Below are 26940 nucleotides of genomic sequence, written 5' to 3'. Positions count from 1 at the left end.
TGGAAGGTCCCAGGGAGGCCCCTTCCCCCAGCTTCTTCCCCTGAGAGCTTGGGGCAGCCGGCAAACCTCACATTTGAGTCCTCAGCCAAGTCCAGCTGCTGCAATTCAGTCTCTCAGTCCCTTTCTGACCCCTTCGTGCCCCCCACTCAGTTTCCCCCACCTCCAGAGGGTGGGAATGTGCCTGAGATCACATTACACCTTTCCTACAAGGGGATGGGGGTGGGGGTTCAGCTTGGCGTCCAGGACCCTTGACTCAATCTAGCATGGGTGGGGGCGGCTGCAGACCCCAACCCAGGCTTGCCTGCTACAAGCCAAAGTGTTGGCCCCAGCCCCCTCACAGCTGTTCCAGCTCACAGTCCTGGGGAGGCCAGCTTATGGGGCCCCTTCCTGGGGTGGCTAGGGACCTGACCTCCTCTACTCTGTGGCTGATTGGCCACAGGTGGGGGCCTGAAAGTGATGGGAACCCAGCAGCTCCTTGAGTTCCCTGTTCCTCTCACTCTCCACCCCCACCCCATACAGCCAGGCCAGGGCTAGAAGGGCCTGTGTAGAAGGGCTGTGGGTCTGGGGTGGGAGCTGAATCAAGGGCTCCCTTTCTTCCCTCGGGCTCTCCACTGCTTCACCAGCTCAGTGGATGATGATGGGCAGGCTCAGGATACTATTGTACATCATGGTTTTCTGGGGTTGGGACTACAGAAAAGAGGCTACTGGTTGCCATGGGAATACCAGGTTTGGGGGAGGGTCCACCCTGTGATTATTAGGGGACTGAGGTGGAGGGATGCTCACCAGCCACATTTGGGGTTCCTTTCCTTGTGCTCCACAGCAGCCCCTCCTGGGTGTGTTGGTATGGTACTCATTTTGGGTGGGGGTGCTAACAGCCAGCACTGTAAGGTCCTTACTTCTAAATAGCACTGTGCTTGGTGTGCTAACTAACAGCAGCACCTTGCTACTCACGAGCATCCTCATATGAGTTCATTGGATGTTCCCAATATCCCTGGGAAGTTGGAATCATCTCCATTTCCCAGATGAGGAGGCATACACCCAGAAAAGGGAACTGACTTGTCTATAGTCAGCCTGTAAGGGTAGAGCTGTGCTGTGTGCCATTCTGCCCACACCATTCTGCTGTCTTGGACTCTAGGAGAGATGGGAATTCAAGGTGGAGTTTGTAAAGAGGCAGTGGCTCCCAACCCCTGGATTCCCCTCTCACCTCACAGGTGTGCATGCATCTGTCCTTGTGACTCAGTCTCTCCCTGTGTGGGATGAGCAGTGCTCTGACTTCCTCATTTGAATTTGCTGGGCCTACATCTGAGGGCAGCTTGCTCGGGTGACCTAAACTAGAGGCAGCCAATTCATTACCTGGCAGTCTTCCTCCTGAGCTCTGAACAGCACCTTTGCTTCCTCTCTAGGCCAAGAATCTTCCTCTCAAGGACCCCACAGAAAGCAGACAATGAGGAAGGGAAGGCTAAGCCCCCAGTGGACCCTAGCATTGGCCAGGTGGGGCAGACAGAAGGACACAGTCAAGTGTGGGTGGGAAGGGTGACTTCCTCTGGGACTCTCCTGGCTTCCCTGTCTCCGACAGTGCTGTGTGTATGCCAGGACCCAGCTGCTGTTCCTGCCCACCCACGCCTGGGCGGGCACTGCTGGGACATGCCAGGCCTGCTCCTGCCGCCTCAGGGGCTGGGTGGAGCTGGGGGAGTGAAAGAGGATCCTTTAATTTGAGGACTCCCCACCCTTGTTGGGAGGAGAGCAGACTTGAGCTCTGGCTTGGGGTCTGCTCTCCACTGGTCCTGCCACCCTGAGGGGTCCAGGCACAGTAGTGCTGGGATCACCCAATCAAGGCTGTGGCTAGAGTCTCTTCTACTAACCTTGGACTAGCATGGCCTGAGATCAGGCTCTCCCTTTGGCCACTCCCTGAGCACAAGTTCCTAGAGCCTGAGGTAAGGATGAGGAGAAAGGAAATGTAGATTTGGTCAAATGTGAGCAAGCTTTCTGGGCATGACCCCACACTGAAAGCTCTCCCTACTGGAGATTGTATGTGTATGGGTGGAGAGGGGCTCAGCTGGACAAAAGAAACAGGGCACAGTTGGTCTCTGACCAGTTCAGGGCCTTAGAGGCTACTACCCAGACCCTTCAGGCTTCTCCTATTCCACCGTTCGTTTTAGCAGTACTTCTAAGCTCAGTAAAAATGCTGTGGGGGAGACTTGGGCTAGGGTGCAGGGAAAAGACAGGTCCCAAGGCAGGAGCTGGATTGCTCAGGCTGCCTTCCCCAAGTCCTTTTACTCCCTAGGGTGGCTCCATGGGGTCTAGGGGCTATCAGATGCTAAGGAGGGAAGGCCTCAGAGGTTACCATGACAACCTGCTTCAGGCTTCCTGCTGGGCCATGTCAATCTCCTTAGTTTCCAGAAAAGAGCTTTGTCTGGGGGTGGCCCCAGACAGGAAAGCTGGGACCTATAGCAATTTTTGAAAAGTGGAAGATAAAGAGTTTAACTTGGGGGCAAACTCTTCCTCCTCCTCTCCTGCCTCTACTCCTAACCTGGTATGAGAGGAGACCTGTAGGGTCCCCCTGTACAATGTGACTAGTGTTTGTACATGGCTTTGTGGCCTCACTCTCTCACTGGCTACATACCCACCCTTCTTGGCCCCTTGCCACTTTCTTGGGCTTCTCATAGGCTAAGAAGCAGTTTTTCCAGTGGTGGGGAAGGTACTAATAAGGCACCATTATGGGGGTTCAGAGTCAGGGAAGATAGGTCTCCTCGGGCTCCTCTCCCTTCTGTACTTTAGGGGAAGGTACTTTTTCCTCTGCCAGCTGCTATGCAAATGAACTGATGAATATTTATTAATTCTGTTAACTGAGGTTGAAGAGAGTCTGAGGGTGTTGGGGGCAATAGTCCTCTCTTCTTTCCTCGCCCATACCCACTACTATATAGACATCTGTTTCCTCTATGTCTTTGGGGTCCAGATACAGCCCTGAGTAGCTGGAATCCCTGTGTTCCAGTTAGGGCTCCAGGTCCTGAATGGCGATGGGAGACTGTACTCAGGGTAGACAGGGCACCCTGGTGAGTAAACCAGGGCCAGGTGGTTAGAAGGCTAAGCTGGCCTGTACTCCCTTGCATGCCCTCTATGTACCTGCTGTCACCTCCAGGTAGGGTCTTGTTGAGGTGCAGCTGTACGCAGTTTTCTTAGATGCCCTAAGGGTTAATGTCCTGGGTGACTTTAGTCTCCTCTGGTTGGCTCTGAGCACCTCCTTCAATGGAAATGTCCATCTGAAGAGAGGACTATTGCCCCCAACACCCTCATACCTTCACATGGGGAGCCTGGGCTCAGTGGGTCTGGAAGATGCCTTCAGTCTCTAAGGTGTTAGAAGTTGTCTAACCTTGCTGTCTGGATGGAACCAGTGTGAGGGTTGGAAAGTGAAAAATACCTTGGGAATTAAGAGGCTTTGGTGAAACATCTTGGCTTTTTATGGTGCATGGGGTGGGAGTGTTCCCTCTTAAATGTTTATGTGTGCCCCCATCCCATGCCTGCTTCCTTTCTGGCCCTTTGGGGTACAGCAAACTTAGGTACCAAGGGGGAGACCTTGTTGTGCCTTTTACCATCCTGCATAGCAAGATGGGAGTCCCCAGCTTGGTAGAGACTTACTCGACATGAAGAAAGGGCTGCCTTTCTTCATACCTTTCATCTACTTGGTCTAGTTCCCCTACTTGCCTCCTTGGTTGTCATTTCCTTCCCTGGGGTTAGGACATAGAGCTCCCAGTTGGCCCTCATACCTTGTAGTCCCCACTGTGGAACATACCCTCACAAAGTGGAACCATGCTCTTCCACTGTTGGCTTTGTTCTCTTGAAGTACTACCCTAAGCCCTTCATTTTCCTTCTTCTAGAAGGTCTGTCCCCAGTGGGGTGAAACCCACAGTATGGGTTGTGATCCTTGAAGCCTTTCAGTCTGGCCTCAGCTGAGCTTTTCTATCTCTTCCTCAACCCATCACTGGGCCACTCACTGATTTGGGTTTTGTTTTCCAGCCACTGCTGTTCACTCTTTTTTAAATTTTATTTTTTATTATTTTTAATTTTTATTGAATTTATTGGGGTGACATTGGTTAATAAAATTGCATAGGTTTCACATGTACAATTCTATAATATAATACATCATCTGTATATTGTATTGTGTGTTCACCACCCCAAGTCAATGCTGTTCACTCTTGCTGTGTGTTGTCTTCTTATTTGTCACCCTTGTACCCATAGTTTACAAGGGAGGAAATAGAACCTCAGAGAGAACAGGCAGCACGTCCAAGGCTACAGAACTAGTAAGGGCCCTTGTCTGTCTGATTCCAAAGTCTGTCTTCTTTCTCCTACATAGTACTGCCTACCTCCCAGCTCCAGCTTGCGCAGGATCAGATATGGCCAAGAGATCACCACTTTTTTTTTTACTATGTGTTTAGGCAAGGATAGTGATGTGAATAGATGGCCCTGGGCAACTGCCCTCCCTCTGCTATTCCCCAGTGCCTGGCCTTCTGGAATAGAAGACCTACCCAGCTCAGATGGCATTTATCTCCTCTCAGGATCTGGAGCAGAGGCAATGTGGAAGTGGGGGAACTAGAACACAGATGAGGGAGGTTCCTGGGGCCCTATATTATATGATCTATTGTCTCTGCTTTGGCCCCCTTTCCTCTCTCTGTTCTTAGGAGTAAGACTGGTCAAGTTTGGGGATTCAGACTCTTGCATGGTGGGGCTGCGATATGTCCAGGTAGGACACTGGACAGTGGGAGTGGGGAGATCTGTGTTGAGTCTCACATAGTCAGAGACTGTGCCCATTACACCTGGGCTCCAGGAGATGCCTGTTCCTATCTCCCCATCATGCCCAAGATTAGCAAGGATGGGGGAGAAAGTGTGGGTCCCAAGCAGGTTGAGCTCCCCGAGCCATTGGCTGGGAGATGTGGGGGTGGTGGCTAAGGCATGTGTGGGTTTGTGTGTATATGTGCACATATTCATGCATGCATATGCACACGTGTGCAGGGGAGGTGGTAGCAGTGGCTATGAAGGAATGTGAGTGTGATGGTGGTGGGAGGATGATTGGGGTGCCACCTCCAAGGCAACACAGGCCTGAGACCTTGGTACCCAGCCCATCAGCCACATCAACCCCCTGTGGAAATGCCACATTAAGACAAAAGGCTCCCCCAGCTAGGCAGTGCCCCACCCTGCCGAGCAGTCAAAGCCTGGCAGCCTTGCCCATGGGCCACCCCTTCCACACCCTGGTGGCAGTGTGGTTCTCTCTCCCCACTCCCAGCACGAGGATGGAGGAAAGAAAGAATTCCTGTTCTTGCCATCTCCACTCAGGAGGCCCAGCCTGCTTTCACTGTCTGCTCCACTTGCTCAGGAGATGGTCTGAAATCCCCAACCCTGAGGCTGACCCTCTCTTCCCTTCTGAGCAGGTTCCTGAGTGGGAAGGGCCTGGTCATCTACCCAAAGATTGGAGACAAGCTGGACATCATCTGTCCCCGAGCAGAAGCAGGACGGCCCTACGAGTACTACAAGCTGTACCTGGTTCGGCCTGAGCAGGCAGCTGCCTGTAGCACTGTGCTTGACCCCAATGTGCTGGTCACCTGCAATCGGCCAGAGCAGGAAATCCGCTTCACCATCAAGTTCCAGGAGTTCAGCCCTAACTACATGGGCCTGGAGTTCAAGAAGCACCATGATTACTACATTACTTGTGAGTCCCTGCCTATCATGTTGGTCTCTTCTATCCTGTAACAGTGGCGACCTCTAAGTAGTGCAGTGAGACTGCACACAGTTAAGGCCCTGACTGATCTAGTCCGCTTTGAAGACTGGCATGTTCTCCTCCCAACCTTGGAATTCTGGCCCTAATATTTACCAAGGGTTCACTGCCAGCTCGCCTCGGCTCTAGGAGTTGAGTGGGAGATTTCTCCAATTTGTGGTGCTCTCTCTTATTTTATTTGCCCACCTAAGATCCAATCTTGGGAATGGCAGAATTGGCAGAGCTTTTGGGGGTCAGCCAGCTGTTCGGCTTTTCTCTTTATGGGAAACTGCCACCCCAAGAGGGGAAGGGACTTCTTTCCCTAGATCACACAGGAAGTTTGGGATAGGATTGGGACTCCAACATGGTTCTCTTGGCCCCCTATTCCAGGGTTTCTTCCAGTGTGTGTAAAAGCCTCCCTCAAGATGCCAGTTCTGATTGCTTTGCTGCTGAGCAACATTGCCCAGTGAGAAGACACAAGGGCCAGGGCCTGGTCATGAGCAGCACCCTTGGGGAGAGGTAGTTACTGACCAGGCAGGGCAGGACTGGCTACTCTGTCCCTGTGGGAGGGAAAGATGTTTGAAGGGTCACGGGTAGGTGGGGGCTCCTTGCCACTCTCCTCCTCCCAGTTCTGTCCTAATGGGGACTAAGGCAGCACTAGGGTTTCTGGGTAATGCGAGCAGGCCTGTCTGTCCTCCTGATGGTGCTGACTTCTTGCTGTAGCTACATCAAATGGGAGCCTGGAGGGACTGGAGAACCGGGAAGGAGGTGTGTGCCGCACACGCACCATGAAGATCATCATGAAGGTCGGGCAAGGTGAGTGCTCAATCTGAGGGACCCCATTTAGGCCTTTGAAACAAATGTCCCTGACTGGGTGTGAGTGTGTTGGGAGTAGAGGAGGGGGCTATAGAGTTAGAGTAGATGAGGTTTGGTATACAGGTCATATTAGGCCTACCTTAGATGATGGAGGCCCCCATGCTGGTGGGATCCCTTTCCCTCACCTGTCCTCTCTCTACCCATAGATCCCAATGCTGTGACGCCTGAGCAGCTGACTACTAGACGGCCCAAAAAGGAGGATGACAATACTATCAAGATGGCCACGCAGGCCCCCGGTGGTCGGGGGTCCCTGGGTGACTCTGATGGCAAGCATGGTGAGTGTATGGGTGTCTCCCAGAGGGCAGAAGCCATTGCCCACTGCCCTTTCAGGCCCTGTCTCTGAAGAAAGGCAGGACGAGGCCTAGTCTGAAATCTACACTGTATCCCTCACTTTTCTTTCCCTCCCTTCCCCTTCCTCAGAGACTGTGAACCAGGAAGAGAAGAGTGGCCCAGGTGGGAGTGGAGGCAGCAGCGGGGACCCTGACAACTTCTTCAACTCCAAGGTGGCATTGTTTGCAGCCGTTGGCGCTGGCTGTGTCATCTTCCTGCTCATCATCATATTCCTGACGGTTCTGCTGCTAAAGCTGCGCAAGCGACACCGCAAGCACACGCAACAGCGGGCACCAGCCCTCTCACTCAGTACCCTGGCCAGTCCCAAGGGGGGCAGTGGCACGGCGGGCACGGAGCCCAGCGACATCATCATCCCCTTACGGACTACAGAGAACAACTACTGCCCCCACTATGAGAAGGTGAGTGGGGACTACGGGCACCCCGTCTACATCGTCCAGGAGATGCCACCCCAGAGCCCAGCGAACATCTACTACAAGGTCTGAGAGCCCGGCGCAGCCTCAGGCCCTAAGGGACAGTCGGCGGGGACCACACCTCTCCTTTCTTCCCACGCCCTTCTCCTTACCAGCTGTGCCCACCTTTGTATTTAGTTTTGTAGTTTCTTGGCTTTTATAATCCCCCTTTTGCCCTGCCCCTGGGCTTCAGAGGGGGTGCTCATGCCCCTAGCCCCCATGCTCTTGTGCCTTCCCCCTCTGGCCAGGCCTCTGGGCTCTGCGGGGGTGCCCCTTCTTGGAGGGCAGGGTTGGACACTGATGGACAATAGGCAGGGAGATGCCACCCTAGCCCTCCCCTCCTCCCCCCTTTTCCCCCTTCCCAGGACTGCTTGTCCGCTATCATCACTGTTTTTAATGTTTTTGTGTTCATTTTTTAGCTGTCAACTCCTTTTCATCTGTTTTTTTTGGAAGAAAAATGGAAAAGGCATCCTCTCCCCAGGCTTTCTGAGCCTGACTCAGCCTAGTATAAAGGGCCAGGGGCAGGATGTGGTCAGCCCAGAAGCATAGGATGGCATTTCTTTTATAAACTCCTTGTTATTGGGGGTGGGGCCAGCAAGGGCTGTTCTTGCCCATGAGGGAAGACAACAGTGCCATTGGGCAAGGTGTCTCACCCTCCCCTCCTGACCCTTCTGCTACAAAGCTGATCTTGGCAATGGGGTAGTAGCTGCCACCCTTACACACACACACACACACACACACACACAAATCCCTTCCTTGTGGGATTCTCGGGCATCTCCTGCCTCCCTCACTCTCAAGGTAATTAACGTCTTAATTGGTTGTTGCCTGGGGAACAGGAGCGCTGCTGCAGGCAGATGACCTCATGGTGGGTGGAGGGAGGTGAGGTGCCCAGGTGGCTATTTGCCCTGCACAGCTAGGAGTTCTCCCTTTTCCCCCCTCCCCCGCCCTGTTCTCTTCTCACCTTTGGCCCCTTTGGCCTGGTGGGGAGACAGAGGCCCAGGGCAGATACCTAAGCGGGTATAAGGCCAGGTAGCCTGCTCCTTTTTGGGGCTCTAGCACAGGTGGGTGACCCCCAACCCAGCTCTCATTGGCCCCCCAATCTTGGGCTGGGGCTGGAAAGAGAAAGAGGCTGCCCAGGGCTGAGCCAGCACGCCGTGCACGTTGACCCTGGCTCCTGGACAGCACGGCTGCTAACAGGGCTGCTAACGGACTGCCACTTGAGTGTGCCTTGCAGGCGCTCCCAGAGTGGCCATGGAAGGAGCTGGGCCTTACACCATCCACCTCCACACTGCCTCCTGGCCAGCTGCCTACCCCAGTGCCAGGTGGGAGAGAGGGAGCAGAACAGCCAGCCCCTTCCAGGTGGCAGTCGGAAGGGTTTTTTCGTTTTTGTTTCTGTTGCCATTTGTGTAAATACTAGTCTTTTTTGGAAAAAAAATAATGTAAAGATGTTTTGTATAAACTCTGAATTATTTTCTTGTTGCTTTTTTCTTAGAAAAAAAAAAAAATGAGAACTAAAAAAAATTAACCACAAGGAGAAATGGGTGTAAAATGGTGTCGTGATGTTGGGGAATGAAGTGTGAGTGTATGAGTGAGTATGAGAGAGGGAGAGTGGGAGTGGGGGTTGGGGAGAGATTTCCTGTGCCCAAAACACGGTGATCTGGACAGGTGGGAAGAGGGCAGCTATCCTAGTGGAGTAAGGTGTTTTAAGTCTTCTGTGCCCCTTCTGCTCTCCTGCCCAGTTTCTCTGTCCTCTTGTTCTGCTGGTGCCTTAGACCATTTCCCCCTCTTCATGGAATAATGTAAAGATGGCATTGGCCATGGGCATCTGCCCAGTATGGCACTAGGCTCAATTAGAGAGGGTGGATGGGGGAGGGGTTGTTCCCATAGGGACTTGGGTGTGTCTACAAGTACTGCCACCACCTGGCTGGGGCTAGATCTGGAACCTGCTGGCAGGCCCAGCCCTGCCCTGCCTCAGGATGCCTGGAAGCAGATAGAAATAACTTCACAAAAGCTGGCTCTCAGCTGCAGCCCACTGGGTCTTAAGGCTGATTCAGGTTTCCAGTTCACTTCTTAGCTGGAAGAATCTTCTATCCCCTGTCTTCAGAGCTGGGGTACCCCAGAGGCCTCACCATGACATACTTGGGGGCTTCTGGCCGGCAGCTGAAGCCCCCTAGTTAGAGTGGCCTTGAGCATCTGGTCTACCTGCCACAGGCTGGGGATTTGAGAGTGTGGTGAGGGCCCTGAAGAGGGTTTGGCCTCAGTCCCAAGGTGGAGACCCTGACTGACAGGGCCTGGGCCTCCCCACTCCAGCTTGGAGTAGCCTGCAGGCCTTGTGGGGAGATTCCCTGTGGAGATGGCTAAGACAGATATCAGGAGAGGAGCACAAGTAAGATCCTAGCAGCTAAAAATGGGTAAGAAGGCACTAGAGGAAAGGAGGAGGAAGGAAGAGGAGGGTTAGTTCGTGATCCAGAGCAGGAAGTCCCAGTGAACCAGCCAAGAAGCAGTCTGGGCTGTGAGGGAAGTGGGAAGCACATGGAGAAAGGAGGCGGAGGAGTCACAGAGTCACGAGACCTGCAAGGGAGGTAAGGGAAGCTGGGCTGGAGCAGGGCTGGGCCCGGCTTGGGTGCTCCAGGAGCCAGCTGGGGCAGAGGCTGTTTATTTGGTTTCTCATTAACCAAAGGAAGTGCCTGGATCAGATGGGGCCTCTGTTGCTTGACTGCCTGCCCAGAGTGGGGCCCAACTTGGGCCAAGGGTCTCCAATGAGGGCTGCTTCAGGCCAGATTGATTACTCTAACTGAGGTGGATCCTCACTCTGGTTGGGTGGGCCCTTCCTACGCTTCTCTAACTGGGTGTCCTTAGGTGGTCCCCAGCCCACCTCAAGATACCAGTTGCCCTCACCCTACTGGTGGGTGGGGGATGGAGTTCCTGGGGGCCCCTGGAGAGTAGCTGTGAAAGTGTGAAGTAAAATCTGTGGGAGAGGGCAAAGGAAAGCATAGGCAGTCTCTCCAATAGCCCAGAAGGTTTGTGAATGGCTGTTCCTACTTGCCCTGGCCCAGGTGCCATGACTGGCACTGGTATGAGCTCAGTGCTTGTGCTGTGCTGGCCATACAGTGATGCTCAGTAACCTTTTGTGGCAGAGTGTCCTTCACCTGGACAGTGCCTGCCACTTAAAAAAACCAACATTATCTCATTGAGTTTCCTAAACTGCCCTGTGAGGGTGGAAGGGGTGGAATTATTTGCCTCATATTTGAGATGAGGAAACTGAGACCCTACAAGGGATAGTAACTTGCACAAAAACACACATCAAGTGAATGGGAGCACTAGGGTTCAAGGCCAGGCCTTTTACTACACCCTGAGCAAATAGAAGTTCCTTTAGGGTGATTCTCCTTTACCCTACTCCCCTGCTCCTTGCCTCACATTGGGTGACACTGAGCAAGAGTGCTTCCTTCAGGATCTTGAAGAACAAGAGCCCTCCCCCATTCTCTTCCCTTCTGTGTGGGTCAAGGAGGGACCAAGCTTACTAGCTGGAGGCTGGGGCTAAGCCTCCTGTTGTAGGGCCCAGACCAGCCCCACCCTCTGCTCTCCTTCCTGCCCCAGCTGAGCCCAAGCGCCAGGTGAGTCAGGGATAGAGGATGCTTCCCAGGTAAGGGTGGAGCTGCCTGGCTTCCTCCGCAGGCTGAGCTCAGGACACCAATAAAACCAAGCTGGGCAGGTGCTAATCAGGCCTCAGTTTCCCTGAAGGAACAGGCCTTGTGAAGCTGTAAGGCCTGGACTCTTGTGACTTATTGCACTGGTCCATTTGTGCTCCCAGGAGGCCTCCCTGAGGCACCAGGGATGTGGATGGCCTGGGGCCCTCTAGGCAAGGGCATGAAGGTGGGCCGAAGAACCTAAGGAGAGACCCAGTCCCAACTGGGATCACCCTAGGTTGGGTCCTTTGACCACCTAGCATCAATCACTCAGAAATACGGCCTGCGTAACTGCCTGCCAGACTTCCTGTCCTGACCAGGCATGTCATAGTCCTACTGACACCCCAGCTGAGTCAGCCCCAACCTGCCTGGGGACCCTCCTCGCCCATCTGCTGCTGGCCTCCTATACAGCTGGCGATTGGATTTGGGGGGCTGGGGCCCCAGCTGGTGCTTGTTAGCTTTGCTCCCCACTTGGGAGGCTGCTGAGGGGGAGACCAGCCCACACCCAAGACAGGGGTCACAGAGCCCAAACTGAAAGCAATTTAAGGGCATGGGGGAGACAATTATAGGCTCTATTTCCAATGGTTAATTATTCACTTGGCAAAGAGAAAGTAAAGAGGGAAAGCTGGGGTGGGGTGGGGGTGGGGGGACAAGGAATGTGTGAAGGGATATGAGAGGGTGGGAGAGTTTGCCATGGGCCCTTTGATACAGGCAAAAGAACCCCAGGCTGCTGTGCTGCAAGGCTGGGGGTTGAGAACCTGTCCCAGCTCTAACATGACCCTTTTTGACGAGGGACAGGCAGGTCTCTGCCTCTTTGGGCTTCAGTTTCCTTGTCTGGGTAATAAAGAGTGAGACTAGATGTCTTCATTTATTCAGAAAATATTTACTGAGTACTTACTATATGCCAGTCAGTGCTCTGGCCACTGGGGTACAGTGATGAACAGGATAGACAAGGTTCCTGCTCCCAGGGACCTCACATTCTACAGAGGCCTTTAAGTGCTGGGTTAGCTCTTAAGGGTGCTTATGTGTTGACTGGCAGTGGAAATGTGAGAGGCAAAATGGAGGATACACAGATTGAAAACTTGATTCTAAAGTAAGCCTTTCATACATTCATTCATCCACCTTTTTTAAACAAATTTTGAATGCTTAGCATGTAGTAAGCACCAATAAATGGTAGCTGTTGCTTCTCTTGTGAGGTGTGGTGTGGGAAATTTGACTCTGTGGCTGGGCTTCTTGGGCACTCTTTTTGCTTTGAGAGTAGATCCAAGGCCTGGCTGTTCCCTCATCACTGACTAAAGCTAGTCTTTTGCAAAATTCCTGAATCACCTTCATCAGAAGTTATGCTGAGGCTCCAATCCCAGTGTGCCTCCCCAGGCTCCATCCCAGGTACCTGGGCTGAGTTGGGTGATGTACTCATAATAAATACTTCCCAAAGCCAAAGCCCAAGAGTTATGTGTACTCAGTCCTTGCCTGCCACTGCAGCCCCAGGGACTGGTCCCTCCCAGCCTCCCCAGAGGCCATGGGTGAAGACCTGGCTTCTAAGAGAGGAACTTCATCCTTCTCTGGCAAGGCCCTAGCGAGAGGCTCCAGGGGGCTCTCTTGGTTCCAGGGTCCCAGGAGATACAAGGGAGATCCTGGAATCCACCCTGCAGCAGGGACTCCATGCTGGCTGGATTCTGTTGGGCAGAGCCATTGCTGTCACAGGACTGGTGGCCTCCCTGGCTACACTCAAGCCTGCTCAGTAGAACCTAAGAGGTTAGAGGCCAGGAAATGGTAGAGCTAGGACTTTCCAGAGAGCTTTCTAGATCAAACCCTTCATGAGGAAACTGAGGCCCAGACATGGGAAGGGACTTATTCAAGGACACACAGGGAGTGCTGGCAGAGCCAGGCCTCAGAGTCAGCTTCCTTGCCTCACAGGCCACAGCTGTGTCGCCCTTCTTGTACACTGTTGCTTTGTTCTCCCAGAATCCCCAGGAGTTTGTGTGTGTGAGTGAACCAAACAAATATATATATATATATATATATATATATATATATATATATATATATATATAGTTTACGCAAGGCAATTATCAAAACAATACATTATAACCATGAGGAAAACATGGTCCTGGGAGGTTTAGGCCTGGTGGGAACAGACCTTGAAAGTGCACTGTGCATTTTCTGGGGTCATCTGGGGTCCCCTCTCCCTTAGCATCTCATATAACTCTAAAGTCACTCATCTGCACAATAGTTTCAAGGCTTCTGTAAGGGCCAGACACACTGGTTAGAGCAGCAGACCCAGAATTGGGCAACTCAAGGCTGGGGGCGTCATTAATGGTTGTTCGGGTTCCCCCTTCCCTGGGAGCCCAGGGTGGTCGGTGGTGCAGCCTCCAGTGCATACCTTCAGGGCTGCCCTCTCTCCCACTGGCATCCAGTCAGCCAGGCCTTTCTGGCCAGCCTGACAGTTAGCTGTCCTTGCCCTGTCTTCAGCCCCCCTGCACACACTAATAGCCATGGCACTAACATGCTTTCACATGCAAATTGCTATGGAATTCTCAGCCCCTGCTGGTGCCCCAGGCCCCAAGGCCTCCCCCTGAGCAGATTCAGAGAAGAGAATGGAATCTTTCAAGCTGTTAGGGCTGTTAGAAACCTTCTAGTCCAGCCCCCTTATTGGATGGATGGGAAAACTGAGGCCCAGAGAAGGGAAGAAGTAACTGCCCACAGTCACACAGAGAGTTCACTGGGACTGGCCCTCACCCAGGTTTTCTAACTTCCAGCCCATTGCCTCTTCAAGCAACCACAGTCTCTTATTCCTCCTGCCCTACCCCCTATCTCAGGCTGTTTACTATGGATTCAGGGATCCCTCCCTCTGGCACAAACACTCATTCCAAGCACCCTTCAGTGTGGTCTGGGAGTGTGGAATCCAGAGAAAAAGCCAGAGATGTCCATGCCTTAGGGGCATTACCCAGGGAAGGGAGCTATTCTCCTTTGAAACAGGCAACAGGCAGGATTCACTCCTTTCTGTGCACCCTTCCAACCCCTGATCCTGGCCAAACCACTCTGGCCCCCCACAGCAGGCTTGCCAAGCCATGCCAAGCATTCTCCTGGGCCTTAGTCCCACCAAATCTTTCCATCTTTATGGATCACCACTCTGCTGGAGTTGCCACCAGCAAAGCCTGGGCCATGGGAAGCCCAAGGAACCTAGGTCTCAGATGGAGTATGGAAAAATCTCCCTTCCCTTTAGTTCAGCTGAAACAAGATTGGAATTTTCTGAAATGAACTTTACAAGGAAACAAAAATAAACACCAAAGGGGAAAAAGAGACTAGTTTATAGAGCACAGGTGTCTGCTCCCAGCTCAGCCAAGGTCCTACCACAGATGGGCCCAAGCTAGACACTTGTGAGTTATCTTTCATTTCTGCTTCTGAAACAGCTCTTGACTCTGCACATCTCTGACAACCCCCAACAGCCGCTTTCATCTCCTGCTTGCGCTATGGCAATAGCCTCCTAACCAGCCCAACTGCTTCCATCCTGCCCCCTCTCTTGCAAAACAGCAGCCAAAACAATCTTTCCTAAACTCAATCCTGACCTTGTCAATTTCTGTGTATCTTTCAAATTTGTCAATCATTGCTAAACTCTTCAGCATGTCTGTCAGGGCCCTGGGTGATCTGACCTCTGCCTATCTCTTAAGCTTTGCACCTCTACCCCTCCACACCACATGCACACCCCTACAACACAAACCTACCCACTTGTCCCCGACCAGGACAAGCGCCCTTAAGCCTCTGAGCCGTTCTTTATGCGCTTCCATCAGCCAGAAATATCTGTTCCCTTGTGTCTGGCCTGAGAAACTACTCTTGATCCTTCATGGACCCTTCTGACCCTTAAATCCAGGCAAAGTTGGTTCTCTCAGCTTTCACAGTGTTGCTCACAGTACATGGCATGTGCCTGTTTCCCCCCACTAGATTGTGAGCTTCTGGAGGACAGAAACTGTGTCTAATTCATCTATGTGCCTCACCTAGCGTAGGGCTGGCACACAGCTTAGCACGGAGGCAATATCAATAAACCTTTGAAATGTGTGTTGAAATGAATGGGCTTGGCTGGGACAGTCATTCCAGGCTCTGTCCCTGCCCTTCACCTGCTCGCATTACTATCCAGCCAATCTAGAGAGTTAACATCTTATCACATTACGCTACAATAACAGCAAACTTTTATTGAGTACTTATTATGGGCCTGGCACTGTGCTCAGTGCTTCACATGCATTACTCCATTGACACCTCATGTCTCAATGTGGTCTCAGGGAGGTGCTTATCTGAGGTAGGACCATGATCAGCCCTGTTTTATAGATGAGGAAACAGAGGAGCAGAGAGGGAAAGTACCTTGTCCAAGGGCACATGGCTAGGAAGTTTTAGAGCAAGGATTTGAACATCAGAAGCCTGAATCCAGAGTCCAAATCCTTAGGTACCTTGCTGCACTCATGAAGCCAGGTGGTGATGCCAGCATTGGGAGAGAGTGAGACTAGGCCTGCCCCCTGGCCCCTTGATGTTAGTCATGTGGCTTCAGAAGCTGTCTTATGTGGTAGTTAAGAACCCAGACTCTGGAGTCAGGCCACCAGGATTTACATCCCAGCTTTACCACCATCTAGCTATGAATTCTCAAGCAAGTTACTTAAACCCCTCTATGCTTCTGTTTTTCCCCCTCCATAAGATAGGGCTGGGAGTAGCAGCCATCTCGGGAGACTTCAGTGAGGATCAAATGAATGCACAATGGCAAACCCTGCAAACAGTGTCCTGTCATTTATTAGTCTTTGAGCTCTGAGGCAGCCTTTAGTTTCTGCCACCCAGCTGTAGGCAGCCAAGTCCACTCCAGGTTGGTCTGTGCATGACCACTTGAATTAGAGACTCAGCAGCCAGAGATTCAGTGGTTTCAGCTGCAGTCTGAATTGCTATGGCCCCAAGGAGAGGCCAGCAGTAGTGGGCTGCAAGCTCCTCCTAGGCCCCAGCCTGAAAGCCCAAGGGGAGAAACATCCAGTACACTGTGCCCCCACAAAGGCTTGGAGTCAGGGTCGGGAGGCCTGCACTTGAAGTTAGACTCTTCCACTAGTATTTGAATAAGTCATCTCTTCTCTTGAGGCTGGGGTTTCTTCTTCAAATGTTAGGAATAGAATGATGTAAGCAAAACCGCTTTGTAAAAAGCAGCAAGTGTAAGGTAATACATGTTGATGTAAGGAGCCACCACTTCATATCAGAATGTGTGTTCTTTCAGGGCAGTGAACCTGGCGCTCAGTAAAGAGTTGATGAATGCATGAATAAGTGAGTGTCTCTTCCACCCAGAATCTCTCTCTGTCCCCAGCCAAGCTCCAGCAGCCAGAGGTACAGATCCAAATGAGGGGCCCTCACCTTGGTAGTGAGTGTTCTCTAGAGCTTCTGGGAGTTAAGAAGCTGGTGTTATCCCATTCAGGAGAAGCCCATTAGCCAAAACCTGAGATCCAGAGACTATTTTGTTCATATCTTTAGCAGGGTCACCAAAGCTTCCAGGTATGGTTGGAAACAAAGATGCTACACTAAATGGCTTCTTTTTACTCTTGTTAAGCTGGTGAAGTTTAAGCTAGCATAGCATTTCCAGGGGCCACTTAGATAATAATCTATATTAAAAACCTAAAAAGGTGCAGACCTTCTGACCTAGCAAGGTCCTATACTGACAGGTTGAGGAGTGTGGAGAGGGGAGTGGTAGCAAAGCTGACCTGGGGACCTGGAGGTGGGAGTGGGGTACAGGATAGGTGGCTATGAATGTGAGTAGAGACTGGGGGTTCTGTGTAAAGGATTTTTATCACAATTATTACTTTAAATTTGCAGAAATCTCAAAAGACATTTTCTCCGGGAAGTTTTCACAATGTACACACACACACACACACACACACACACACACACACACACACACTGCTCCAGTAACAATGAAAATGTGTTGAGATAGCATATATTAACTGTTCTCTCCTTTGGGAAATCTTCCCAGTTCTCCATCAGAGCTCTGCATGTGTCTCTAGATTCTTGTATAATAGATGGCAATGACCAGTTCTTCACCTCTCTGTAACTCAGTTTCTTCATCTGTAAAATGGGGCTGCTGATACTCTCAATGGTGTTGAGTTGTTGAGGAGAGGCCTTGAGATAATACATGTTGAGTTCTTAGCATAGGACCTGGCATGTCATAACCATTCAATCAATGCTAGTATTATTATTACTGTCTCAATGGAAGAGAGTTACATGACTGCTTCTGTCATTAGACTATGATCTCTTCAAGGGTAAGAACTATGCTATATATTTTTTTTCTCACTGATTCTCTATGGTCCAGAAAGATCTTGGAACACAGTAGTTGCTGAATAAGTTTGGTGAAAGAGAAATTTAGTCTAATGCTCTCAACATGAAGAAGAGGTAGCCAAGGCCCAGGAGAAGGGAAGTCAAGAGTTGGGCCTAGAACTTGGGTCTTCTATCCTCAAATTGTGGCCCTTGGGGATTTGGGGGTAAGGGTGGGAGTTGTGGGCAACCTTCTAGATTCCTTCAGCTGAACCGCCTGGGTTCTTTCTTTGCTTTGGGTCTGGGATCCCTGGGATCAAAAGGACTCCAGGGCTGGGGTAGTTGTGCTGACCCTCCTCTTCCCCCATTCTTGCCCTCATCCTCTCCATCGTGGGCTCTAGCCTGGCACAGTCAAACATGAAGATCCATTAACCACCTAAATATACAGAGCCCAGGGACCATGTGCAGCCTGCAACAGAGCTGCGGTACCAGCAGGGCCAGAGCCTAAGGCAATGGTGCCAGAGAGGGTTGGCTGGGAGGGGGCCTGGTGAGGAAGAAGCCCCAGGAACAGCTCATGTGATGATTGATGGAGAGGTGACTGAAGCCAGGCCAGTGCCAGGCCTTCGGAACCCCCAGTCTCTACTCCCATTCATAGCCACCTATTCTTGCACCCCACCCCCACCCCCAGATCCAACACTGGTTCCCAGGCCAGTTTTGTGACTGCCCTCCTCCCCCGCCCCCATCCACACTCCTCAAGCTCTTAGTATAGGGCCCTGAGCCTCACAAAGTATGGAGCCTAAGAGGTGGGCAACCAGGAATGGGGGTGGGTTTCCCCAAGCTCCTGTCTGCTTATTATTGTAAGGGCTATTTCTCTAATCAAAACTCCCCAATTACCCAAGGGCCCCTCTGATTAATATTCCATGATAACAGGAACAGGTCACATCTGGCTGCAGGAGCTGGAATTCGACACTCCAGGAGACACATGATTGGTCTGCAGGAAGAATAATAAACTTCCTTTCTCCTGCCCCTTTCCCTTCCTTCCCATTCAGAGGCTCCCCTTTTCTTCCAACCCCCTTCCCAGCCCCTGCTTGCCCCTCTCAACCCCCACTCAAGTTTCCTGCTTTGCTCTCTGCCCTTTGTAGAGGTGGAAGCCACATTTCCAGTTCTGATCAGCCCTCTGGCCATCACTGGCCCCTGCTTTGTTAGGCTGGCTCTTTGGCCAAGAAGCATTTTATGTGAGATGCAGCAGGCTGAGCAGGGTGGGAAATCTCGGAGTGATTGTGGGTGCTCTGAGTGTAATATCTCATCAAATCCTCATTACTATCTTCTGATGAGGATCTGGTGTTATCCTTGTTTATTGATAGGGACAGAGTGCCTCTGAGAAGCCTCAGGACTTGCTCAGAGTCACATAGACTTTCAGTGACTGAGATGGAATTTCAAACCAGAACTTTCTACTTCCAAGCCTCCTTCCTCCACCCCTGTACCGCACCCTAATCTGATGAAGATGGTTTCCTGCCTGAATGCTCAGATTACGATGAGATCCACTAAAATGGCAGAGTCAGTGACACCAGACCTCTGGGCTTCCATTGGATTAGAGATGGGCTTTTAGGCAAGAATGACCAGAGACCTTTTAGTTGAATCCCACTTGCCAGGGAAGAGGAAAGATTTGTCCACATTCATTGAGGAAGGTGGTGGTAAGTATGGGACTCAGAGGGAAACCCCTTCCATTTGGCAGCCTGTAGATGGCTCCAAGTGAGAGAGCTTTCCCATCACACCTGCATGCAAGGCATTGCCAGATGACCTGACCCAAGACACCCCAGGCAGGGTACAGCTGCCTATTTGTTCAGTCTTCACTGGAGATCCTGGGCAGAAAGTGGTCTCTGCTTAGCATGGGGTCGGGGCAGCAAGCGAAAAGATTGTAGTCAATGCTGGTGGCCAAAAAGGATTTGCCTTCAGCCAGTCCTACCCTAGGGTGCATGGCCTTCTGGCAGCTGCTCCCTCCTTTCCCACCATACTTCTCAGTAACTAGGAAGAGGGGCAGGAACTTGGGTGTCAGGAGCACAACCCTCCCCTCTTCTCCCTTCCTCTTGGAAATGGTGGGGCACAAGCTTTCCCAGCATCTGAAGATCAGGAGAGCAGTTTAATTTTGCTGAGGAGGGGCAGGGCAGTGAAGTGTGTCCCCACCTCACTGCCTTACCTAGCACTTTCCTCTGCCTCTCACCTGCCTCCTACCTTGCCTGGTATGTTATTTGGAAAGGCTCTTGAACCACCTCCTTAATTTATAGCTGGGTAAACTGAGAACCCTGGATGAAAAGATTGACTAAGACTTTGACTCTGGCTCCAATGGCTCTTTCCATTCCCTCCATTTCCTGGATGGAACAGTCCTGGCTAACACATGGGGCTGCTTAGTCCTCATGTCCTGACCCTTGGTGAGATCTGAGACCCACTGTGCTTTTTAGGGAGCCATGAGGTTTCTGGGACACAATTACCTCAAGATTAGTGGAGGCCTAGACAGGCCTTGGAAGACCTTGAGCCTTGCCTAGAGAACAGAGACCCAAGTCTCATCCCTGTGTCTCTGCCTTCTCCCTGACACTGCTCCTATTACCCTGGCCCCACAGCCTCTCCTCAAACCCTGCTTCTACCTTCCCCCTGGTTCCAGGTTACTTTCAGGTTGCCCTCTAATTCATCTCCTATACACTGAAGCTAGGTTGGCCTTCTTAACTCCAGATCCAGTTCAGATCCAGGTTAGGTGCTATGTCTCAGCTTCCTCCTCTTTAAGGTGGAGATAAAATCAGACCCATCTCATGGGGTTATGAGGATGAACTGAGAGCATGAGGAAAAACTCTTGGAACTATGCCTGGAGTAGAGGAGCCCATCTGTTAATAATGAAAGAGACTGACACCAAATCGGTGGTTACTCTGCACCAGGAACTGTTCTAATACTTCCTATGTGATAGTTTATTTAATTACTACAACAGTTTTATGGTAAGTATTACTGCTATCATTCCCATTTCCCAGATGAACATACTGAGGCATAGCAATATTATGCAACTTGCCAAAGTTCACATTGCTAGTAACCTGCTGAACAAACACTTGAACCAGCATATTTTGACTCCTGAAACCACTTTTGTAACCACTCAGCCATTTTGCCCCCCTAGAAACAGTCAATGACACCCCAGTATCTATAGGATAAGTCTAAATTCCTTGAGCTGTCAGTCAAGTCTCTCCCAACTCTCTCCTTCTCACATTACAAATCACCTTGACAACTGAATGACTGCATCCAGAACACCAAGGGTACTTACCTGCTTCCAAGCCCTGGCTTAGGCAGTTTTCTCCACTTAGAATGACACTCTCTCCTACTCCCACAAAAAGTCCCTGCACACACACACACAAACTCTGCCTCTCTAGGTGTTTATTTATTTATTTTTAAATATATCTTTATTGATTTCAGAGAGAGGGAGGGAGAGGGAGAGGGAGAGGGAGAGGGAGAGGGAGAGGGAGAGGGAGAGGGAGAGGGAGAGGGAGAGGGGGAGGGAGAGGGGGAGGGGGAGGGAGAGGGAGAGGGAGAGGGAGAGGGAGAGGAACATCAATGATGAGAGGGTCATTGATTGGCTGCCTCCTGAATGCCTCCCACTGGGGATCGAACCCACAACCCAGCCATATGCCCTGACCGGGAATCAAACCGAGATCTCCTGAATCTCTAGGTGTTTATTTTTAACCCATTTCCAAAGCTGATGGGTTCAAAGTAAGCACCTGAAGAGGTGGGGTTTGTGTGTGTACGTAAGTGGGTTTTAAGGGAGAGGTTTAGAGGGATACTTCAGGTGTGACCACCCTAATGAAGCTATATGGGGCCGGAGAGGTGCCCTGACCAGTGATCCTTAACCATTTTAGCACCTAAGATTATCCTTTTAAATTATTTGCCCAAACTCCTCTCTTCCCTCTGCCCTCAACACTAAGGCTTTGAAAGACCTTGTTTATCAAACACTCTGCATTTAAAAAATATACAGCAGGGTTAACAGGGAAGGCTTCCCTTCTGGGAAATCAGATACCACATTTGAGAGTTATGTGGATTTTGCCTTCTGCCCAGTCTCACTTCTTCAGAACTGGAGTTCAATGACTCTATTTGACTTCTGGGCAAACCGGATGCAGAGGCTGGACCCCCTGAAAATAAGTATAGAAAGATCAGTATTTTTCTCTCCACTCTTGATATGGTTTTATTATCATGCTCTAAGACTGACTGCAACAAACAATTGATCCTCTTGCTCAATTATTGTCAGAAAGCAGGCTTTAAGATCAACTATCCAAAAACCCAGATCATCAGTGTTGGCATACAGCCTCCAGCATTCAATTGGTTTCTCTCCAACAATTTAATACAGCAGATCAAATCACTCAGTTACCTGGGGGTGCAATTTGCAACTAATTCATCTTGGAGGGTTCACCAGGAAGCTATATTGCCTAAATTAGATGTTCTGGGGGTGTTTTATTGAGAGTTTTTAAGTGGCCACAGTGGCAATTGGTAACGCCTGCTTTGAAAGCTTTCCAGACAAATGGTTGCAGGCCTGGCTCCATGGTGGAGAACCTTGCACGTTGGAGGGGATTTTGAACTGTTTTCAGGGAAACACTGCCCCTCACCCATAGGTAGCCCTCCAGGCCTCCCTGTGAAAATCCTCCCTAGGCCCTCTTGATCTATCTAAGCCTTTCCCTCTGCCTAGTTATCAGGCCAAGTGTGGATCTCTGCCCTGCATTAGTGACCCACAACTGGTACACTCTGGGATCTTCCTCCAGGTAACTCAGCCTCGGAGCCCCTGATACCCCAGCTTTATCAATAGCTCAGTTGGGAAAACTAATATTTGTGACAGACCATATGCAGAGCAGACTGTCCAGCCTATCTCCTGGAGTCTTATTTTTAGCTTAAGGCAGCTCATCAGAGATCTGGGAAATTGAAGTGCAGCACTGTAGCCTTTCCAGAGGCAGGAGAGTACAGTGGTTATGAGTCTGGCTCAGTGTCTAGCCCTACCACTTTCTATCTGTGTGTCTCTGGGCTAGTGATTTCACCTGACTCTCAGTTTCCTTGTCTGTAAAGTGGGGATAATAACAGTGCATACCTCCTGAGGTTATTTGGGGGGAATTCAATGCCTGGCACATAGCAAATGGTGACTATTACTATTTATTGTTATTCTTAAAGGATTGCCTCAGGTCCTTGTAGCAGGTGGCTGGAGGGAACATTGTGAGAAAGTCAGCCTGGTACTCGCTGGCTGTCAGGATGTTGTGGAGGACACCGGATGGTGGCTGGTCCCAGGATCCTCTTTGTGAAAGATCAAGGGGAATATGTGATATCTTTTCTGACTAGGGAAAGCCATGCTTCTCTGCATACATGGTTTATTTTTATGTTACAGATGCCATGAAGCTTATAATTGATGATGTTTTTCTCTTATGTGGCTACCAGGGCAGCTAAGAGACAAACACAGGCTCCAGGAAGCGTATAGAACTTTAGAGAAGGATTTTATGTGTGTCATTCTTACTTCTGGCTTTATTATTTTCCTAACCTTATTTTTCTTTATCTTGATTTCTCTCAAGTACATATATTATATTTTATGGCATTTGTTCAATTGTCCCAAATTCTTTGATGAATAATTTGTGATATAAATGACTTTTAAAGAGCCACCATCATTTAGTGAAAGTTTGTTATTATCAGAGCTTACAAAAAATTGGCTTATTTAATCTCATAACAACACTATGAGAAAGAGACTGTTGTTATTATCTCTCTTTTAAAGATAAAAATGAGGTTCATAAAGGCTAAGTTACTCATGCCAGGTCACACAGCTTGGTAGATCTGGGAAGGAACTTGTGTTGCCTGAGTCCAGAGCTGTCTCCTCACTCTGCTGTGTGCCTCTTATAGATAGATGAAAGGTAGGTACGCAGGCAGGTATGTAGGGGCTATGTGTATATAGATGACCGATTAGATAAATAGATACAGGCAGGTATGATAGGAATAGATGGCAAACAGACAGTGAGATGAAAGATATGATTGGTTTTTCCATAAGATAACCAGGGTTGCCTCACTGAGGTGATATAATTCTAGCCCAAGGCAAAAAGAACTTGATGTCTTAGCCTGAACAATCCTACCATAAGGAAATGTTCATTCTCCCTTAGGGATTTTGAAAATTGAGATACTCAGGCTGTTCATTAATGCCTTCGTGGATCCTTGTTCACTCATGCGTTCATCCATATTGCAACTACTATTTGGCTGGGCACTGGGGCACAGAAATAAATAGGACCAATGGGTCTCCTCCTCCAAAGGCTCCTGGCTCACTGAGAGAGACATACATGAAGACTAAGGATCCCAACACAGATGCTGGAACCCAGGCATCTTCAGGGTGTTTGGGGAGCACAGAAGCAGCCAGAATGGGGAGCAAGAGGTCAGCAAGAGTCAGGAAATGCTTCAAGTCATCATCTCACTGAGAAATGCTTCCAAGAGGAGGATTTGAGCAAAGGGTAGAGGATGATTAAGAGTTTGCTAGGTGGCAGATGTGCCAGAGGGCAGACAGAATCATGTGAGCAAAGGCACAAAGGCAGAGAAGACCAGGGAACTTTGGAGAAGCTGCAAATAATCTGTTCTGGTCAGAGAGCAGGGGGTGTGTTGGGTGGCCTAAGAAGTGGAGTCAGAGGGTTAAGCCACGTCACAAAGAGCCAAGGTATTTGGAGTTCATCACATGGCTGATGGGGAGTCTTGGAGTGGTTGGAGACTGGGGAGGGACCTGGTCAGGTTGACATTTTGGAAAGTCATCACTTAGAGCAGTGTGGAGGGCAGAGGCAAGGAAACCAAGGCTCTTTGTACCTGAGGAGTGAGTAGAAGAGTCAGCCATTGGAGAGTTGCTGACAGTCTCTTGCTCAGGGAGGGAAGCAGCTTCTCTGAGCTCCAGTAAGACCAAAACTGAGCCGTGGGCTGGGCCTGTGGCACTGTGGCTGTTGCCGCTGCCATGCACCACTGGGCATGAAAGCACCATGTGGCAGAGCTGGAAGAAAGCCGTGACCAATAATCAGCTCAGCCCCTATGGGATGGATGGGGATGCTGAGGCCCAGGAAGAACAAGGGACTCATCTACAGACACACAGTGAGTGAATCAGAAACACCCATCACTGGAGTCCAGGTCTCCTGCTTCCCGGAGGCTTTTTTGACCCAAGCAAATTTGTTAGTTATGGCCTGCCCCGTTTTTTATTTTGTTTTCTTACTGAGGTTTCCTTTGGGAGCCTGAAGCCCACTGCTAAAAATTATAATAATAGCTAACATTTAGCATTCTTCCAAGAGATTTCCATTCGTCGTCATCTCATTGAGTCTCTCAACAACCCTGTGAAGTGTTATTATTACCCCTACTTTTATTGGTGAGGAAACTGAAGCAGAGATGTGAAGTGACTTGCCCAAGGTCACACTTTAGGAAGTGGGAGAGCTGGCCGATTTGGGCAGTTTTGTTCATGAGTCTGTATTTAGCCACTAGGTTATACAGGTGTGAGATGAATGTGTGTACATGATGATTATGTGTGTGTGTGCATGTGTGTACATCATGGTTGTATGTGTGAATATGGCTGAATGTGTGTTGGAAGGGCTTGCTGCCTAACTCTCAATTGCTCTCTCATGCTCTGCATAGGAGCTGCGTGGTGGATAAGGCAAGCTCTCAAAGAGATCCCTCTGGCAGGCCCCTGTGGGAACTGGGGGTGCTTGTGGCTCAGAGTTGTTGTGACCTAGACATAGCAAGAACGTGCACAGGTACCATGGTAGATATGAAACCCTTTGCATGTAGTCCTCCAACTGTAGTCTCAGGACCAGCAGCATCAACATCACTTGGGAACTCATCAAATGCAAATTCCTGGTCCCCACCCAAGTCTGACTGAATCAGAGACTGGGGTGGGACCCAACAATCTGTGTTTTAACTAGCCCTCCAGATGATTCTGATGTCTACTCAAGTACAAGCATTAGCTACAGACAGGAAAGGCCCAAATCATGCTGTGGTGCATGCTTCTGTGTACATGTACACATGTGCTCAGAGCACAGCACTTTACAGTTTTCAAAAGGCCTTCTCACCCACAACCTCCTCTGATCCTCTCAACAACAGGGATCCTGCCCACTTCCTAGATGAGTAAACTGACATTCAGGGAAGTGAGGTCATACGGCAGCCAGTTGCTGACAGATGCCAAACATTTTGGTCTTCCCAGTATCCAGTGCCTGTCTTGGATCCTCCCACCACTGCCCCCAGGGCTCCCTATGCCCACAGCAGCCTCTCAGAGGAAACAGAGAGACAGACTGGATGGCTGTCCTTGGCTTCCTGCCCACCCCACCACACCCCACCTCTTCTCTCTCCTTTCAGCAGCACCTGTAGAACAAGTTCCCTCTTCCTCAGGTGAGTTCACCTGGCAAGGAAGGAGAGTGGTGTCCATGGAAGCAGAAGTGGCTCCGGGGACCCAAAGGCTGTGTTTTAGGTGATATGTAGAGGTGGATCCAGGGGCAGCAGAAGGTTTGGACTTAGAGTCTCCTCTCCATTTGCTCCACTGGATATGTTGGCTCCACAGCTATAATTGGCTCAGGAGATAGGGTCCCACCCTAGTGGAAGGTGAAAGGTGGAGCTTCCTACTGACACCTGCCTAGGTCTGTCTCCCACTCTGATCACATACCTGGTCTGGAGGCCTTGGCAGGGAAGTGAGAGGCCTATCTAGCCTGCCAGAGTGGCTGAAAATGACAGGAAGGGACAGGGAGAGGGGCAATGTCTGGGTCCATGGAAGTAAGGTATGTACACAGCCAAGAGACCAAAAGAGTAGGCATAGGCACAGAGTATGTTGGCAAACATTTGGCCTAGTCATTCTCAGCCTGGGATTTGTGCAATTGGGGGGAGGGGTCTGCTGATATATTCTCAAGGGTCATGAGTTCTTTGAGAACTGAACTTTTATATTCTTATTTTGATGGTAATCTGAACACGGTCTTCCTTACACTTATAAAAACAGCTATAATTCACAACTGGAAGATGTTTTCATAGCCTGTGTTCAATTCTGAAAATGGAAGACATGCAGATCTCGGGGTAGGAGTTGTAGTTGTCCAAAGATATCTTCTCAGGGGCTGGTTATGCTGGAATTTTTGTCCTAGAAAGGGAAAATCTGTGTATTCCACCCCAAGGTTGAAAAGCACTGATCCAGTCCAGCTCCATGTTTCAACTGAGCACAGTGAGGCCCAGAGAGGGCCAGGCCCTTGCTGGAAGTCTTCTAGCAAGTCAGAAGCAGACCTGAGATTGCAGGGCTGGGCTAACACAGCCTGGCCCTGAATTGTTCCTGTCACACTCTGTAGGTGCCATGGCTCAGGCTTGGGCAGGGGTATTTGGAGTGGCAGAAGTGTGTGCCATTATAGATTTGTCCGTACTATTTCTGTTGTTTGGGATTTCATGGACTCATTTAGATCTTTTTAAGAGATCCAGACAATCAGAGGGTGAATTGGTGGTGGTGGAGGCAGGGGAATGGGTCACTCAAAATTTCCTGCCATGATGATTACCTATTTCTATTGTGTGAAAGATACACGGATGGGCA

At 50.3% G+C, this 26940-nt stretch overlaps 1 protein-coding gene across 2 annotated transcripts in view; it reads left to right on the top strand.

Annotated features, from left to right (window-relative positions):
- The window catches only part of EFNB1 (ephrin B1), an 88559-nt gene that overhangs the window by 3759 nt on the left and 57860 nt on the right, over window positions 1–26940 (top strand). The window contains exons 2-5 of one of the 2 annotated variants that reach the window (XM_081126030.1): window positions 5424–5701; window positions 6470–6562; window positions 6769–6897; window positions 7043–7371. In XM_081126030.1, coding sequence (XP_080982156.1) covers window positions 5424–5701; window positions 6470–6562; window positions 6769–6897; window positions 7043–7371 — 829 coding nt within the window. Of the gene's footprint in view, window positions 1–5423; window positions 5702–6469; window positions 6563–6768; window positions 6898–7042; window positions 8896–26940 lie in introns of those variants that run through there. The other variant, XM_081126029.1, reaches the window with a different exon arrangement.

Source organism: Miniopterus schreibersii (genome assembly GCF_964146895.1).
Source record: "Miniopterus schreibersii genome assembly, chromosome: X".
Classification (NCBI taxonomy): domain Eukaryota; kingdom Metazoa; phylum Chordata; class Mammalia; order Chiroptera; family Miniopteridae; genus Miniopterus; species Miniopterus schreibersii.
The sequence above is the reverse complement of the archived record's forward strand: the minus strand, read 5'-3'. Positions and strand labels throughout refer to the sequence as shown.